The 16514-nt window shown below is 33.2% G+C and overlaps 1 protein-coding gene and 1 non-coding gene across 2 annotated transcripts; one reads left to right on the top strand and one right to left on the bottom strand.

Moving 5' to 3' along the window:
• The first annotated feature begins 1781 nt into the window (after nucleotides 1-1781).
• Nucleotides 1782-11488, top strand: LOC105962323 (uncharacterized). The gene is made up of 8 exons (XM_088826265.1): nucleotides 1782-2475; nucleotides 2772-2871; nucleotides 3034-3090; nucleotides 4157-4268; nucleotides 6031-6113; nucleotides 9115-9176; nucleotides 9270-9366; nucleotides 11207-11488. Exons 1-8 carry the CDS (start codon nucleotides 2138-2140, stop codon nucleotides 11252-11254), a joined length of 897 nt encoding a protein of 298 aa, XP_088682391.1. The 5' UTR covers nucleotides 1782-2137; the 3' UTR covers nucleotides 11255-11488.
• Nucleotides 11489-12761: 1273 nt separating this feature from the next.
• On the bottom strand, nucleotides 12762-15375 carry LOC105962321 (uncharacterized). Its single transcript, XR_016034653.1, has 3 exons — nucleotides 15134-15375; nucleotides 14935-15009; nucleotides 12762-13743 (listed from the first exon to the last, which is right to left on the bottom strand). It is a non-coding gene; the product is annotated as an uncharacterized LOC105962321 (transcript).
• Between the last annotated feature and the right edge of the window lie 1139 nt (nucleotides 15376-16514).

Below are 16514 nucleotides of genomic sequence, written 5' to 3' on the forward strand. Positions count from 1 at the left end.
ATAATAGACAGTAATATTATTAGGTTACTCCGTGAATAACTCAAACAAACAAAAAATCCAAAAAAAAAATAATAATATTGATGTGGTTGGCAGCAATATTACTATAACAACAGTAATATTACCGTCAACCACAGTAATATTATTGTGTTTACAGTAATATTACAATAATAGACAATAATATTATTACGTTACTCCGTGAATAACTCAAACAAAACAAAAAAAACTTAAAAAATAATAATATTAATGTTGTTGACAGTAATATTATTGTGTTTACAGTTATTTTACTGTCAACAACAGCAGAAATTTAACTGCCGGAGACAGTAATAACTGCCAAGATAGTAATATTAATTAAAAAAAAATTTAAGAAAAAGAAATTATAAAAAAAAAAAAAAAACTCAACGCCGGAATCTGGCCGGAAAAAAACATTTCAGAAAAAAAAAAATTCTGAAAAAAAAAATTTGGGGGGTTAATGTGATATATTTGTTTAAATCCGGGGTCAATGTGTAATATTAAGGAAGTTAGAGTATAATTGGTGGAATTGATAAGAATTAGGGTTAAAATTGGGGTCAAAATTGAAATTAGGGTTAAAATTGGTTAATTGATGAAATTGGGCTAAATTGGAGTGTAAATCATGAAATTGGAGTTGAATTGAGTTTCAATGAATTAGGGGTAATTTTGGTATATATGAAAGGATTTTCCTTATTTGCAAATAAGTTTGAATGGGTTGGATTTATTTGAAAGACAAAAAAATTGGATGACCCTCTTTTAATTAAGTGCCCTTGTCATGGGCCTATTTGCCATTACCCCTAGAAAATATGGTCTATTAGTGAGAACCGCTCATTTTTTAATAAGGATGGTCAAACCCCCTTTCATTTATTTGTGGTAGACCCACTCCTTTATTTATTCCCAAATTTACCCTCCATCTATTCAGTATTCATTACTCACTATTTTAGTTCCTTTTTCTTTTTTTTTTTAAATTTTGTTTTCCGTTTATTTACAAAAAAAATTAAAAAATTAAAAAGTAAAAAAGATTAAAAAACTAAAAATCAATTTATTTTACAGAATTAACTACAATATTTTCGAAAATAACTACAATATTTCCGAAAACAATTATAATACTTCTGAAATCAACATTTTTCCTTAATCTACCATTTAATTTTTTTCAATTTCTTTTTATTTCATATTTTTTCATATAAAATTATCGTAGACATGTACAAAACTGTGGTGTTCAACAAGCTTACCAAAAAATGAAATGGACCGCAAACTTACTAAAAACATGAAACATATGTCAATTGCACAGCAGAAATAAAATCAAGCATTTCCAATAACCCCGAAATGCACAAGCAATTTATTTATTTATTTTAAGATTTATATAAATATTGTAATGTAAATGTAATAAGTAAATATTGAAATTTTAGTTTGGATATATAGTTGTACGTGCAATAACGATCAAGAGATGATGATGTTGAGTAGAAAGAGTTAAAAGATTTTGATGTTATGTTTGAAAAATTAATGCGCCAGCGAGCATTAATTTCATATGCGGACAACATTTCAAAACACAAACAGTAGCTGCACTAAAAAGTTCGACAGAAAAAAGAAAAGAAAAGATAAATATCTCAATCTTTCTTTTCTTTTCTTTGTTAATAGAAGAAGAATGAATATGAATACTATATATATATATATATATATATATATATATATATATATATATATATATATATATATATATATATATATATATATATATATATATATATATATATATATATATATATATATATATATCTCCCACTTGTAAAGTTAATGAACAGCAGCAGCACAGCATCTCTTCTTCTCCTTGCTCCACTCTTGCTATTGTCCATATCCTCTTCCTGAAAATATAATAATAAATAAAACATTTTCCATATCCTCTCTCTCTCTCACACACACTAACACACACACACACACACTTAGAGAGAGAAAATTGGAATTACCTTGTGTTGGTGGTGGATTTGGAGTTGGAATCGCAGAGATTAGTAATGTGACAGTTAAGGAAACCCCAACCATCTATCTACCTGGTGGCAGATGTTCTTCGCAAAATTGAACGCGAGTTTAATCCTTTATTCCGCAATTGAATCAATTTCCCCCAAAATCCTTTATGGCGGGCGAGTTCAACGCCGGCTTTCATCAAAATCAAAATCAGCATCTGCAGCAGGGTATGCTTTACAGCGGCGGCGGCGGTGCGATGAGCAACAGCAGCAGCGGCGGCTCGGGAGGGTACGAACTGATTCCGATGGGTAATTACTATAATAGCCCCGGGGGAAACCTGAATGATGGTGGAATTCAGATTTTCTCATCGTCTGCTGCGCAGAGTAATTCTATGGGTTCTCCCTCCACGCTTCTATTGGATTCGGTTCCTGGATTGAAGCACGATACCGGTTTGGCTGTTGAATGGTCCGTTGAAGAACAGTTTAAGTTGGAGGAAGCACTGGCCAAGTAGGTACTTTCTTCCTTATCAGGGCAAATCAGTGGGTACTTGATTTTTTTTTTTTTTTTCAATTGTGGGGATCTTTCCATATTTCCAAAGTTGATTTACTGAAACAGTATTGGCTTAGAAAATATCTTAGTATGCAAACACTTTGATATTTCTCGAAACTTGAAAGTTTGATTAGTCCTGCTGCCATTCTACTTCAAATTAATCTGTTTCTGACATTTTGTTTCTTCATTTGTCTTCTTTTAGTTTCTAAGGAAACAAACCATGATTTCATCTGATTAATTTCTTTAATTTGTAGATATGCCAATGAACCAAAAATTATGCGGTACATCAAGATTGCTGCATCACTCCACGATAAAACTGTGCGTGATGTTGCTCTTCGATGCAGATGGATGGCGGTAAGTTATAATTCTCTTACAGATTGCAACTAATCCTAGTTATTATCAAAACAATGCGCTATAATTTTGATTTAAGTTTGTATATCTTTTCCTTGTTCCTGAGTATAATGCCACATTGTTTTGAGTAATTCTGCCTAAATAGAAAAAATTGTTTAATGATAGAGAAAGCGAAGGAAACAGGAGGATCAGAGTTTGGGGAAGAAAGTGAAGGATCGGAAGGTGCTTTTTTTTTTTTGGGTAAATTACACACACCCCCCTGTGGTAAGCTTAAATAACTGTAAGGTCCCTGTGGTATCGATAATTACACTCAGCCCCCTGAAACGTAGTCGGAAACTCTAATGGGATAATGAATTGGATACGTTATTCCGATAGGGTTCTAACGGACTATTGGTTTCAGAAAGTGGTGGAGACAAGAAAGAGCTATGGGTGATTTAAGAAATGTTCGGGAATGTTCGGGGAGCCATGTTACCCCATAGCTCTTTGTTGTCTTCACCACTTTCTGAAACCAATAGTCCGTTAGAACCCTATCGGAATAACGTATCCAATTCATTGTCCCATTAGAGTTTCTGACTACGTTTCAGGGGGCTAAGTGTAATTATCGATACCACAGGGACCTTACAGTTATTTAAGCTTACCTCAGGGGGTGTGTGTAATTTACCCTTTTTTTTTTTTCTTTTTTTCTTTTTCCATGTATTGTAAAGTAGTTGATCTCCGTATGTTGTTTTCATGAAATATTTTTGAATTTGAAGATAATCAACAATTGGGTTCTAATTAATTGAAAACCAATTCCACTGCTATTAGGTCAGGTTGAAGTCTTCTTTCTGTCTCTATCACCCCACAATGAAATAAGAACCATCTAGTTTGTAGGCTTATCGTAATAAGAACCATCTAGTTTGTAGGCCTATCGTAGTAAGATAATTAATCTTTGTGAATAGTGCATCATATGAAGTCGGAAGATGAAAGAAAACTTGTTCTTGGTTTTGCACATTATGGCGAACATATATGCTTGAAAAACCAAGTTCTGAATTTCATAAATGTACCTTCTAATTCGTTCGTTGGTTGTGGTACCATGTTTCAAGCCTCATAATATTGCATTCTTCTAAGGCATATATATTTCTCACGCAAAAAGGGCAGTACTAAGTCTCTCTTAACTGATTGATTGTGGCTGCCGATTTCTTGCTCTTTTTCTTCTGATCTATAATTTTCTATGAACTCTTTGTGTTTACTATTGCAAGTGTCGAGAAAAAAATGAACTAGCATTCTTAAAGGTGTCACCTTTTCTCAGGATAAATTCATGGAGTCCTCTTTGAAGAATAATATTTGCTCAGCTTCATCGGTCAACGTGCCTCCATATTCTGTAACTACGAACCATCATCAGAATGATTACGCATATTCAGGTATTGCTATTGGTGTGTACCAACTCTTTTGGAAATTTGGTTATGACGCTCTTTCTGTATAGTGTTCTTTTACACAATGGATGGTTCTCCTTTTCTCCTTTGTTATATTAAACTTACTTGTACGTATACTGAGTTAATGGAAATAAAGGATAACCACTGTTGAATTTACTTGTCACTTGTTTTTGCTTGGACCTAAATATTTAATAACTCAATGAAGTGTCTGTTTGCCTGAAGGTTTCTCTTAATGTAGCTCTTTTAAAAGTGCAACACTACCAAAGTTTTTCTCATAATATGTGAACTGCATTTTTTACCTACTGAATCTTGTTACGTTATTTTTATCATAGATAATTTATTACTTATTATGAAATGAACTTCGTTAACCCTGAGGCGCCGACGGCCAAACTTTAGTTTTATATTGGTTTTGTCATGAAACGACTACGAGCTTATGAGGTCCAAAAGTTGCATGTGCAACTATTTGTTACCAATTTGGGTAGTGGTTTTAGACAGTTTTGTGAAATGGCATCAAGTTTTATTTTTACAAGCTTGCTCGGTCTGCAGCACTTGAGGGTCTTTCAGAACTTTACCTATTCAGGAGATCAAAACATGTGATATAGAGATCCTGATTGGAAGTAGTTCACTGAATATTTGTACCTATAGTTTTCTATGAATTTAGCAGTTAGGGTTCGATTCCTAGGGCTAGTTCAAGCATCTGCTGCTTACTTTTGTGTCTTACCATCAGAATTCAGATAGTGAAGATTCAGAATTAAGATGGAGAAAGGGGTGCCATCTTGGTTCTTGAAACGTAAAAAATGTAATACACTTGAATAGTATCATAGGAAATGCTACTAAATATAACTTTTACTTTGCTCGTATATTATCTGCATATAATACATAAAATAGCATTAAACGAATACAAATGAAATATTAGATGTTCAGTATTAGATTATACATATCACGGTATGTGATAACTATAAATAAATGCACACACACACACATATATGGATACCAAAAGATGTAGATCATGTAAACGAGGGCAATACTGAAGAAGTATGTTATAATTTCCATTGTAGGGAGTCCTTAATGGGAATGACCATTCCTTATTGTGCAAGTTAGATTTGTTTTTTCTACTTCTAGTGGAAGTGATCCTATAACCATTCTCTCCCATTTGTTTTTTATGTTATGCTACACAATGGATGGATAGAGTGAGGATGAATTTTCCTCCTTCATATAGGTATCGAGTATGTACAAATCAGAGTATGCTGCCAGACGAAAAGGAATGCAGTGCCTCCTTTATAATTGATCCCACTCTGCTGATTTCTGATGCTGTAACAATTTCTATCTTATGTGAGGCTACTGTGAGTGGCACTGGGTTATAGTTCGACTGGGCACTATAAGCCATTTCTTAATCGAACATACTGAATTAGTTTTTTTCCTTTCTCGCCCTTCACAAAAGTGTTGTCACTGGTACCCCAATTCGGGATGACTCAATCCCATGACTAATTAGGTCATAGGCACAAGGTACTACCAATTAGTGACATAACCTTAGTTTATCTGTTGAATGGGGCAAGGTAATTAGGAGGCTGTTAATCTTGAAGATACATTGGATGATGTCTTTTCGATCCCCTTTTATTTCATCCTTACCCTTCTTACTCAATATACTATTTATTACTTATTGTGTTTTTTCGATTCACAAAATGTGCTCATGTCTGTGAACTTGAATCGATGAATTATCTAGTGAACTAATTTGGTTTATACGTTTCAGTGCCAAGCTGCACAACCAGACATCTTTTAGAAGAAAATAACCAAGCTTTTGGTCAAATATCTGCAAATCTTTCGACTCTCAAGGTAAGACCTGAACCCTAAGCCTAGATTGTTTCTTGTATCTCGTATTTTGTAAATCTAATTGAAGGAAGTTTTACTTGAAAACCTAAACGTAAGAACTTTTCCCTAAGGTTGTCGTTAAACCCTGAAAGTACCCTTATGTTTCAATACTACAAATACCTCATGCAATAATAGGACTTTTGAGAAAAAAACTAACGGAAATTCGGAAATATCATTGTACCTCCCCTGGACTCTTACACTGGATTAAGAAAGATGAATACTAAAAAAGTAGTAGAGTATTGTTTCTTTTAGTAATAATTATTTGGATAACTTTATACGAAAATATATGACAAAATATAATTTATCAATAAATAAAACATATATGTTTTTGCAATTTATTTATGCTCCCCTATTTATAATATTTATATGGTACCCCGTCCCGTGTCTTTTCTTTTGGGATATACCGTTTCCCCATGTCCACTCCACACAATTCGTTGATTTTGCGTTCCCATGTTCGTGGAACATAACTTTCTGTCTTTAAGATGATTCATAAATATTGTAGGATTTATCTGTTTTTTCTCTCACTACATTTTTTTTCTCCATTCTCTAATAGCAAATCTCAAACTAGTAGTAAAAACTAAAAGGAAAAAGACGTACTATGCTTGTCTGTTAACGCAGTAAAAAAGATAGAAAATTTCTTAGTGCATTAGCTTTTTTTTGAGATTTTGAACCGAAACAAGATATGCTAACAATCTTGGTATGTAAAATTTAAAAAACATCTTTATCTTTATGGTTGAGGGGAGGTGAACATAAATATCTCTTCACTCTGCCATGTCTCTGCAGGAATATGGAAATTGTTTTTGGATTTAATAATATCATTTTCATTTCATCATGCGTCCTAAAAAAACACCGATTCTTTTCTTTATTTGTGACACGTAAGCAACGAAGCATGATCCCGTTGCCATAGGATTTTAGATTCAATGCCTTGTTCTTTCTTCTTTATCACCTCAGTTTGTCTGAAACGACCAGGTCTTGAAAGTATCTTCCTTTTATTCTCCGGAAATTTGTTATTGACATTTTCTTCAAGAAACCTATCCAAAACCAACCAAATTTCTTGAATTCCTTTAATAGTCTTCCTGTTATAATTCACCAAGATGCCAATAAGTCGCTGAATATCATTCTCTTTGAGCTGTTAATTATTTTCTAGGAGTTGAGTTGGCTCCGCGGTTTCTTATATAGAGAACGTAATAAAAAAATAATGATTATAAATTGTGAACAAAACATGCAAAAACCTGTCCATGTTTACTTCAGTATAAAGATCCTATATTCGTGAAACTATGCTTCTAGATATGTTTGTTTATGATCAAGTTTTAGTATTGTTATACACTTATACTCCATGACGTTGATATGACTAGTGTAGTCATAAGCATTTAATTTCTTCAGCTTGGCAGTGGGCTTATTATACTGCCTCATGCGTATGTTGTTTTCAACCAAGGTTGGGCTTTTTTGAAGTTTGACTTATAGGTCCGTTAGTCATCAAAACGATTAGTTACTGACAAATTGCTTGAAAGTTTAAAGTGTCGGATATAATATTTCATGCAAATTGAAGTGTCGGATGTATAAGTATATCTTATAAAGATTAATCTGAATACATGGGATGAATGTCGCGTGTGGATAATGAATCTAATTGCATCATAGATATAATCAAAATGAACTCGTTGAGTATTTGTGACTCAATGAGAAGAAACTTATCAACTAATTAACCATATCTATAGCTATGCATGTCAAAGGCTGAGGCTGTAATCATGGAAGAATTTGATTAACCTGGTTTTCAGAAAGTAAAGAATGGTGCAAGATCCAATTTTTACTTTAAATTTGCAGATTTTCCATCAGAAGATATCCTGAAATTTCTCGAAAATCAATTACGATTTCCTGAACATTTGAATATATAAAAATAGTGTATATTCTAATTCAGATTACATTATAAAAAAATTAATAGTTGAAATAATAATTAGAAATGCTTACTTAGAGCAACTCCAATGCTAAACATCAAAATTGGATTATCAAATACTCATTTGATAATTAAGATAATATTTTAATATCTATTTACAACTTATTTACTCCAACCATGGTTATCTAAATCAATAATCAATTGGAAGTTTTTTAGTGGTTTTATTTGTAATTGCCACGTGTCATTTTTTGATTGGATGTTTAGGTAGTTATTTTTTTGATAACTCAATTTCCGGGATGTATTTTTACATTCAAAGAGGTAGAATATTAAAATACTTACTCATTTTGATACTCCCATTGGAGTGGAAAATTTTGATTTTGGAATATCAAAAAGGTGGTTTATGGATTTGATAATCCATTTGATACTCCCATTGGAGTTGGTCTTAGTAATGATCTCGAGCATGTTGCAGATTATCATGTGCAACATCACAACTGTTTTGTAATTTGTAGCTACTTCTATTAGGAAAAGGATTCAACTAGTAAAACACTAATTAATCAATCCCAACCAAATTTTAATCTACTACAGAACCAATATATATAACTGAAATAACAATTGAAATCATTATTAAAGATTTGTGATAAAAAAATACTGCAAATTGAAAATCACTTAATACTTTTGTCCCGTATCACCTTTAAAGTATGCAGAACTATTTCATTTTGACTATATAATTTAGTGCATTTGGGGCCAGTAAAGCAAAAATCCGAAAGAGCAGATATTCCACCAATGTTTATATTATCATGTCATGCCATAGTAGCTTGTTTCTAGATTCACTACCTATCTGACTATATTTGCTACAATGCAAAAAATAGTGACCAACAAAGTAAAAAAAATAAAATTGTTATAAGCATTTTAATTTGTGTTTCTTACGGTCTATCAATAGAGAATGCACACTATGCGCACCTCTTCTCTTTTTTTTTTTTTTCTTTTCTTTTTCTTTGTTCTTTTTCTTTATCTGTTTATCTGTTTGATATTTCATATATTTCAGCTGTTCTGACCATTACATCCATGTATCAGTTGCAGGAAAACATCAATCTTTTTTCTCATACAAGGAACAATATAACTGCAATTTTGAATGAGTATGTCGTCCTTATGGTCTATTTACTATGATATTGGTAATCCGTTTTATGTTGTTTAGTGTAGCTTTACTTCTTTAATTTTTTTGCGTGCAGCATGAGAAACATGCCTGGGATTATGAGCCGAATGCCACCTCTCCCTGTGCTCTTAAACGAGGAACTCGCCAGTAGTATTTTTCCACATTCAGCTCAGGTATAGCAGAGCCTGTTCTCTCTCTTGAATTTATTTGTTACATGGAATAATGTTCAAGTCTCTTTGTAATGCATGAATTATGTTTTCCTGTACACATTTCCTTCATCTTCTCAATTTTATCGCTTTGGTCATATGCTGCATAACAGCCGATACACACTTCATATTCTTCCATCCATTTGACCATTTTCACCAGAAACTTGAAAAAATTTCTCTCTTCTATCTTTGACGATCTCCAATATCCACTCCTAAGTACCCTTGCATCTTCACCACATCAACCTTTCAATTCCGTCATTGATTTTGATCTCACTCTTATATAATCACTTTCTTACAATGAAATAGGAAAGGTACACGCAATACAAAGATAATACTCCCATTCTATAAGGGTGCATTTGGATGGAAGGATTTGGGGAAGGGATTTCAAATCCATAATAACAAATCCCTTGGACTTGTTTGGATTGAGGGATTTGGGGATGGATTTCAAATCCACACCCCTCCTTTTTAGTTATGTTTTGAGCAATTGAGGTGGATTTCAAATGACTCCAAAATTGGAGTCATTTCAAATCCCTTCCCCAAATCAAATCCCTCCCCAAATCCTTCCATCCAAACGCACTCTAATATACTTTCAATCCAAAATTCAGAGTAACTATTAATTAAAATTATAAATATATTCTTACATTCAACTTGCTAAACATCCAAATATTTTCTCATTCTTATTTTCATCCAAACTTTCTCATATCCAATCCCCTTTTAATCATTACTCCTTTTCTGATATCCAGTTTTTTATTTCATTTTTACTCTTAGAAAAGAATTTTCCCACCATTCTCTCACCAAAATAAAATGAAACGAAATACACAAAAATATCGCTTTGTTAGTTTCTTGCATGTTGGTACATGTGATTGTTGTATGCGTGTGAAAAATTAGAGCAAGTACCATAGTAATAAAATAGCCAAGATGCTTTTTTTACGAACTGCGACTTAGCAGCAACTTAAATTTCATGGGCTCTGCCAATGCTCCTGGTTCTCATAAATAAATCTCTTTGACGAAATTCTTGTAACAATATAAAATCCCGTAAATGCAGTTCCCTTCAGGATCTCGTTCTATTAACCTTGACAAAACTGAGTTTGCTGATTGGGGAAATCCCCATTCAGTTCCCGATGTGTCTCAGAGGTTAAACAACATAAAACTCCCTTGTGTTAAGAAAAACCTGCACAAAATCTCCCATGTTTATGTTATTGCATAAAACCCCCTTGTGATTTATTTTTTCTTGCATAAAATCCCCTTTTCCGTTAATATTAACGCCGATAGTTATAGAAGGGGACTTCATGCAAGTTTTTTTATATCAAATGCAGATTTGGTGGATGTTTTATTTAACACCGTGTTTTTGTTTTTTGCAATTATAGTTTATTAATTTAAAACTCGAATCATTTTCTTAAATTCAGTCGAACACATTAAACTTCAAATAAAGTAGTTCAGGAGATTTAAACTTGGGCACCGTGATTAAAGATTGTGTGTTTGAACTGTTGTTTCAAATGAGTGGCTGGTTTCTAGTTAATTAATCTTAATTTAGAATTAACCATCCACTATAAATGATGTGTTTGAAATGTTGATTTTTAGTTAATAATATGCAATAAGTGAGCTTAGTTTAGAAATGGCTATAGGATAATTAATGGATTGTGTGTTTCATGATCTTTAGATATGACTTAGTTTCTAGGATGGAAATTTGTTGTCCGTGTTTGATGATTTGAGCACGAATATTGAGTTTGTTCTGTAGATGTTAGTATTTTTATTTATTAACGTGTCCCTGTAATTCTAAATACGAAATTAAAATGTTGATTAACAGCCGATGATGTTTGGGTCGATACCTCTGAAGCGGGAGCCTGGATGCTGATATATATATTCGTAATTTTGGTGACACAATTAATTCTCGGTAAGTGTATGCAGAGATGTCATTTTTGATAATGTTGTATGTCACAATTGTCTCAATTTCAAAAGCAGTGACTGGCTGTAGAAATTGTTAGGTGCCACATTTCTTCCACTTGTATATTATTAACTGTAACTGTAACTGTAACTGAATAGAGAGGAGGATTCTTATTCTTATAAAAATAACATGGTGCTTTATTCATATCTACTAATTCTTTTTTAAGCATCTATATCTATATTCGCATGACCATTTTTAAATCCGGCTGAATATCACAAACAACACTTCAGAATTGTATTATAATGGTAAATATTATTTTTCTTTTAGTTACATTCTGCTACTGGTGTTAATTATTGGTTGGATGTAAATTGTTTGATGGTGTAACTGAATTTAGGTGGTTGGTTTTGTGAATCGAGAAAAAGCTAATTGTTATCAAGAGAATTCAGCACCATGGGTTTGGAGTTATTTGCAAATAAAAATTAAAAAAGGGCTTTGTCAAAGATGTAACTTGAACAACAATAATATCAGCAAATGGATTTCATAGGGAATCAATCAACTGCGAAGAAAACCCTTTTCAAACCATTGAAATGTTTTGACACAAGTGCCTCTTCTAGCTGCAAACATAATAATCTACATACCAATAACATTTATCCAAATTGCACTACTCAAACTCTAAAAATCAAACAGCTTCATTCCAATTCAACTATCCAGAAAAAAAAAAACACAAAAGAAGTCTACGATCCTAGACATTCCAAGCGAGGCAAACTTCCTCGAGGGAAAAAGGAAGATAAGTACTGAGTTTCTACGATCTCCACATTCTTCATTTGGATACAACCCAGTCCGAAAGTCGGGAGCCCATATAGTTCTCAATTACCAAATCATTCAGGTATCGATGCGTCTCAAGAGCATCTATTGCATTTAGGCTCACCGAGGAATATATGTCATCGCTTTGAACGATAAATCCTAGACTTTCCAAGTGTACCTTATGTCGGAGCTCCGCTTCCCACGCATCCTCAACCACAACTTCATAATCATCGGGACTGAAGTTGAGGATGTGTGGGAAGCGGAGCTCCGACATAAGGTACACTTGGAAAGTCTTGGAATGTCTAGGATTTGTCGTTCAAAGCGATGACATATATTCCTCGGTGAGCCTAAATGTACTAGATGCTCTTGAGCCGCATCAAACCTGAATGAGTTGGTAATTGAGAACTATTTGGGCTCCCGACTTTCGGACTGGGTTGTATCCAAATGAAGAATGTGGAGATCGTAGAAACCAAGTATTTGTCTTCCTTTTTCCCTCTAGGAAGTTTGCCTCGCTCAACCATATGGACTTTCCCATCAGCTTCCTCTACTTGAAAAAACGAAAGCATTGTTAAACTATTGAAGTACTCTCTCCCTCTAAGTTCCATGCTACCATCACCTCTGTCTGAGCCCAGATAACCCAAGGCCATCCAACATTGTATTAGAGTATCCACCATAATGTAAGAATCCTTGGGAAAGATGCCACAATAAGAAAAGCAGTGTCTAAGGGGTGGACACAATTCGTTATAGCCTTAAAACAAATGTGGGTAAAGATCAACTTCTGCGTCGTGCAATTCCCATATTTCGTTAGTCATCACATTCTTCCACTCCTCCAAGCTACTTTTAAAACGCAATAGGATTCCCAAGACCCTTGCCGCAAGTGGTAAGCCGTCACACGTACTTGCAATACACTTACCAGTATCCCATAGCTTCGCTCGTTCAGGTTCCCTCCTTCCAAAAAATGCTATGCTGCTCAATATTTGCCAACAATCTTCATCCGGGAGCACTCCTATATCTTGAATATCTTCTTGAAGACAATCTAGCATTCTTGCGACCCCTTTATTCCGTGTTGTCAATAGAATTTTACTACCATGACAACCGAATCTGAGAATGTTTTTCAGGGTATCCCATTGTGAAAGGTTTACCTCCCATACGTTATCCAACACTAGGAAAAACTTTCTTTCTGAAATCATCTCTTTCAGGGATTCTAGCATGGAATCCAATTGCCCCCCTCGTGGACACGCGTCCTTCAAGATCCCTTTGGCAATCTCTGCAGCATCAATGGAATGTGAAACACATATCCAGAATTTTAATTCGAAGTATTCTTGAACCCGAGCATCGTTATAAGTTAATTGAGCAAGGGTCGTCTTTCCAATTCCGCCTACCCCAATCAGTGACACAACTTGGAGGCTTAATCTTTCACTACCATCAATAGACATGAATTTCTCGATAATAGTTTCCATATTATCCATGTCCCAGCCACGAACTTCACTTACATCGATAAACGACGTAGATTGAGATCGCCATGATGTATTATGAGAATCATTATTAATGGGATGATCTCTTATGAAATCATATCAAACTCTCCCACTCAAAATTTGAGGAAAGGACTTCTTTCGCATTTCTTATTTTTTTGAACCCACTACAGCAAATGAAACCTGCAAATTAAAGGATGAACATGTGTTAGGAAGGAGAAATTCATCTTCCCATGCCATTAATTTTTGTCACATATTCAAATTAGTCCCTCAAATTTTGAGTTTTCTCCAATTTCACCCTTCCATCAATTTTCTGGTACAAATTCCACAAGAAAAAATATAACTTTCCGAAAACTTTCTATGTACAGCAAGACAAAATTTTCAATCTCGTTCATCTTCATTCAATACTTTTTTTTTTTTTTTAACTTGAAATAACTTACATTTTCGAATACTAAAATTTTAATTTATGATTATTTTGAAAAAATAATCGATCAAGATCTGAATGATAAAATGATTCATATATTTTTTTATTTGATTTAATAAATAAAATAATTACAAATATTCCATAAAACAATTTCTGAAGTAGTATTTATTATTTATCATACTGATATTATATTATATATCTATTTCATCACTACCAATTAAGGTTTGTAAATTTTCGATTTCATCTTAATATTTCCTTTTAATTTCTAAGATTCTGAGTTTTGATTTTTTTTAAATCATTGATATATTAGTCTAATTTCACCATATAGTATAATCTCTATTTTATATATGAGACTTAATTTACGGACACCCCATTTTTTTTAGAAAAACGGACACGTGGAGAAATTGAATTAGATTTTAAACAAGTTTTAACTGGAAAAGGTGTTTATTTAGAGTCATAGTATGTGGAGAATGAAATTGTTGTTTTTTTCTTCATATTAATTTATTTCTCTCCCTACTGCTTGTCTTCTTCTCTTTCTTTTTTTCCCCTTACATTTTTTTCCTTTTTTACTTCAAATAAAAATAATTCTCTTTCGTGTAACACATAAGCTAAATTAGTGTTGTTTTTTTTTTTTTTAAATTTTTATGATAATTCCTCCTTAATTTAGCAAATACAATGATGATACGTAAGATCCAATAATTTTTAAACATATTCGAGTATATATATATATATATATATATATATATATACATTAACATTTCAGATGATATTTTCAGGCTAATTTGATCATAAATATATAATAATTTATACATGAATTATGATAAACAGCAAATAATACTTTTATATTTATACATTTTCTCATCCACTTCTCAATTAATTTCACTTTACATAATTAAATAAAAAAAAAAAAAAAAAAAAAAGAAAGAAAAAATAAGGTACAGGGATCTTACACTAGTGTAGAAGAAGCAGTCCCAAGTGCTGAGAAAATAGTTCCTCGGTGCAGTGACAATTTCTCGGCGGTGCAGCTGAAGAGGGGATTGAAGAACAACACAGAAAAGACAATGATAGAAGAAATTAAATCCTCCGTAATTCGCGAGCCTCCCGATTCTCACCACGAGATCCGACCCACGCGCCTGCAAGTTATTCCGCAAATCGGCGACGGAAAATGTTGTGTGGATGCGGCGGCGCCGGAGGGGGTTAAGAGTGAGAGGGTTGGCTGAGATGGTGGATTTGAAGAAGGATTTAGGTTGGGGGAGGGAAGAGGAGAGAGAAAAGTGGGAGAGAGAGAGAGGAGAGATCTGAGATGGTATATTGAAATTTCATAATAACAAATTCAATATAATTATTTGTTTGATGAATTAAATTTATAAATAATTTGAATGTACGATGGAACAATCTTACAAAACCAAGTTATGAAAGGCATTAATCAATGTGCGCATGCAGCTAAAGAGAAAAGAAAAAGTAAAAGTAAAAGTAAAAAAAAAAGTGAAAGGAAAAGGAAAAGTGAAGTTAAAAGGAAATGCTGATAATACTACACGCAAGGATCAATTAATACTCCGTTTCTTTTATTGGGAATAGATTCTTTGTAATATCATACATGTAAGTGTATATATATATATATATTATTTGCTGGAGATTAAATTTAAATTCTGAGCGGATTAGTCACATGTGGCACTCTTAAATCTTAACTCTTAATAAATCAACGCTAATTATAATTAGAGTTAGAGGGGTTATGGGTTCTGCTGTGGTTTTTTTTTCTTCCAATTATTAGAATTCTAATTATATTTTTATTTAAACTATCCACGTGTCAATTATTCTATGACATTCGATTTTCCTAACCATCCAATCTAAATTTACACCCTTCTTTCCTTTGCTTTTATTTTTTACTAAAGATATGTTGCGGTCTTCTTTGAGGAAATTTCCAGAACATTGCAGATCGCACTATAAGAATATTGGCTTTCATACCACATTTTCATACGACTTTTTCATATTCTTTGATTACCGGTAATTGTGATTCTACACCCGGTGGTTATCATCGGGTGTGCATCCTTCCGATACGTGTCCTTTAATTATATGTTTTAATTGATTTTATAATTCTAATTTTGATTTGCCTTTTCTAAATTATAACCATATTTAACCAGTGCTCTAAATATCGGTTGTGGCGGCCGATATATCGGCCGCCATATCGGTGGCGGACACAAACCTTTATGATATTTGTGTGACGGTTTTGAAAATCGGTTTTTTGATGGTGAGGTGGTCCGAGGCGGTTTGTGGCGGTCTGTGGCGGGTCAAACCGATATATCGGGTCAAACTTCGAGCGATATATCGAAAAAATATTTTGTTTTCTAATTTTTTTCTATTTTTTTTATTACACGGAAAATAGGGTGTTTATTTATTTATTTTTTCAATTCCAACTCATTATCTATTTTAATCAAACTGAAACTCACCGACCCGTAAGAAGAACCTGGCCTAAAAAAACGTTTAATACGATGAGGAGAGAATCAAGTTCTAAATGTTAAACTTTTGTTAT

Source organism: Erythranthe guttata, chromosome 12, assembly GCF_056151865.1.
Source record: "Erythranthe guttata isolate IM_541 chromosome 12, IM_541, whole genome shotgun sequence".
Lineage (NCBI taxonomy): Eukaryota > Viridiplantae > Streptophyta > Magnoliopsida > Lamiales > Phrymaceae > Erythranthe > Erythranthe guttata.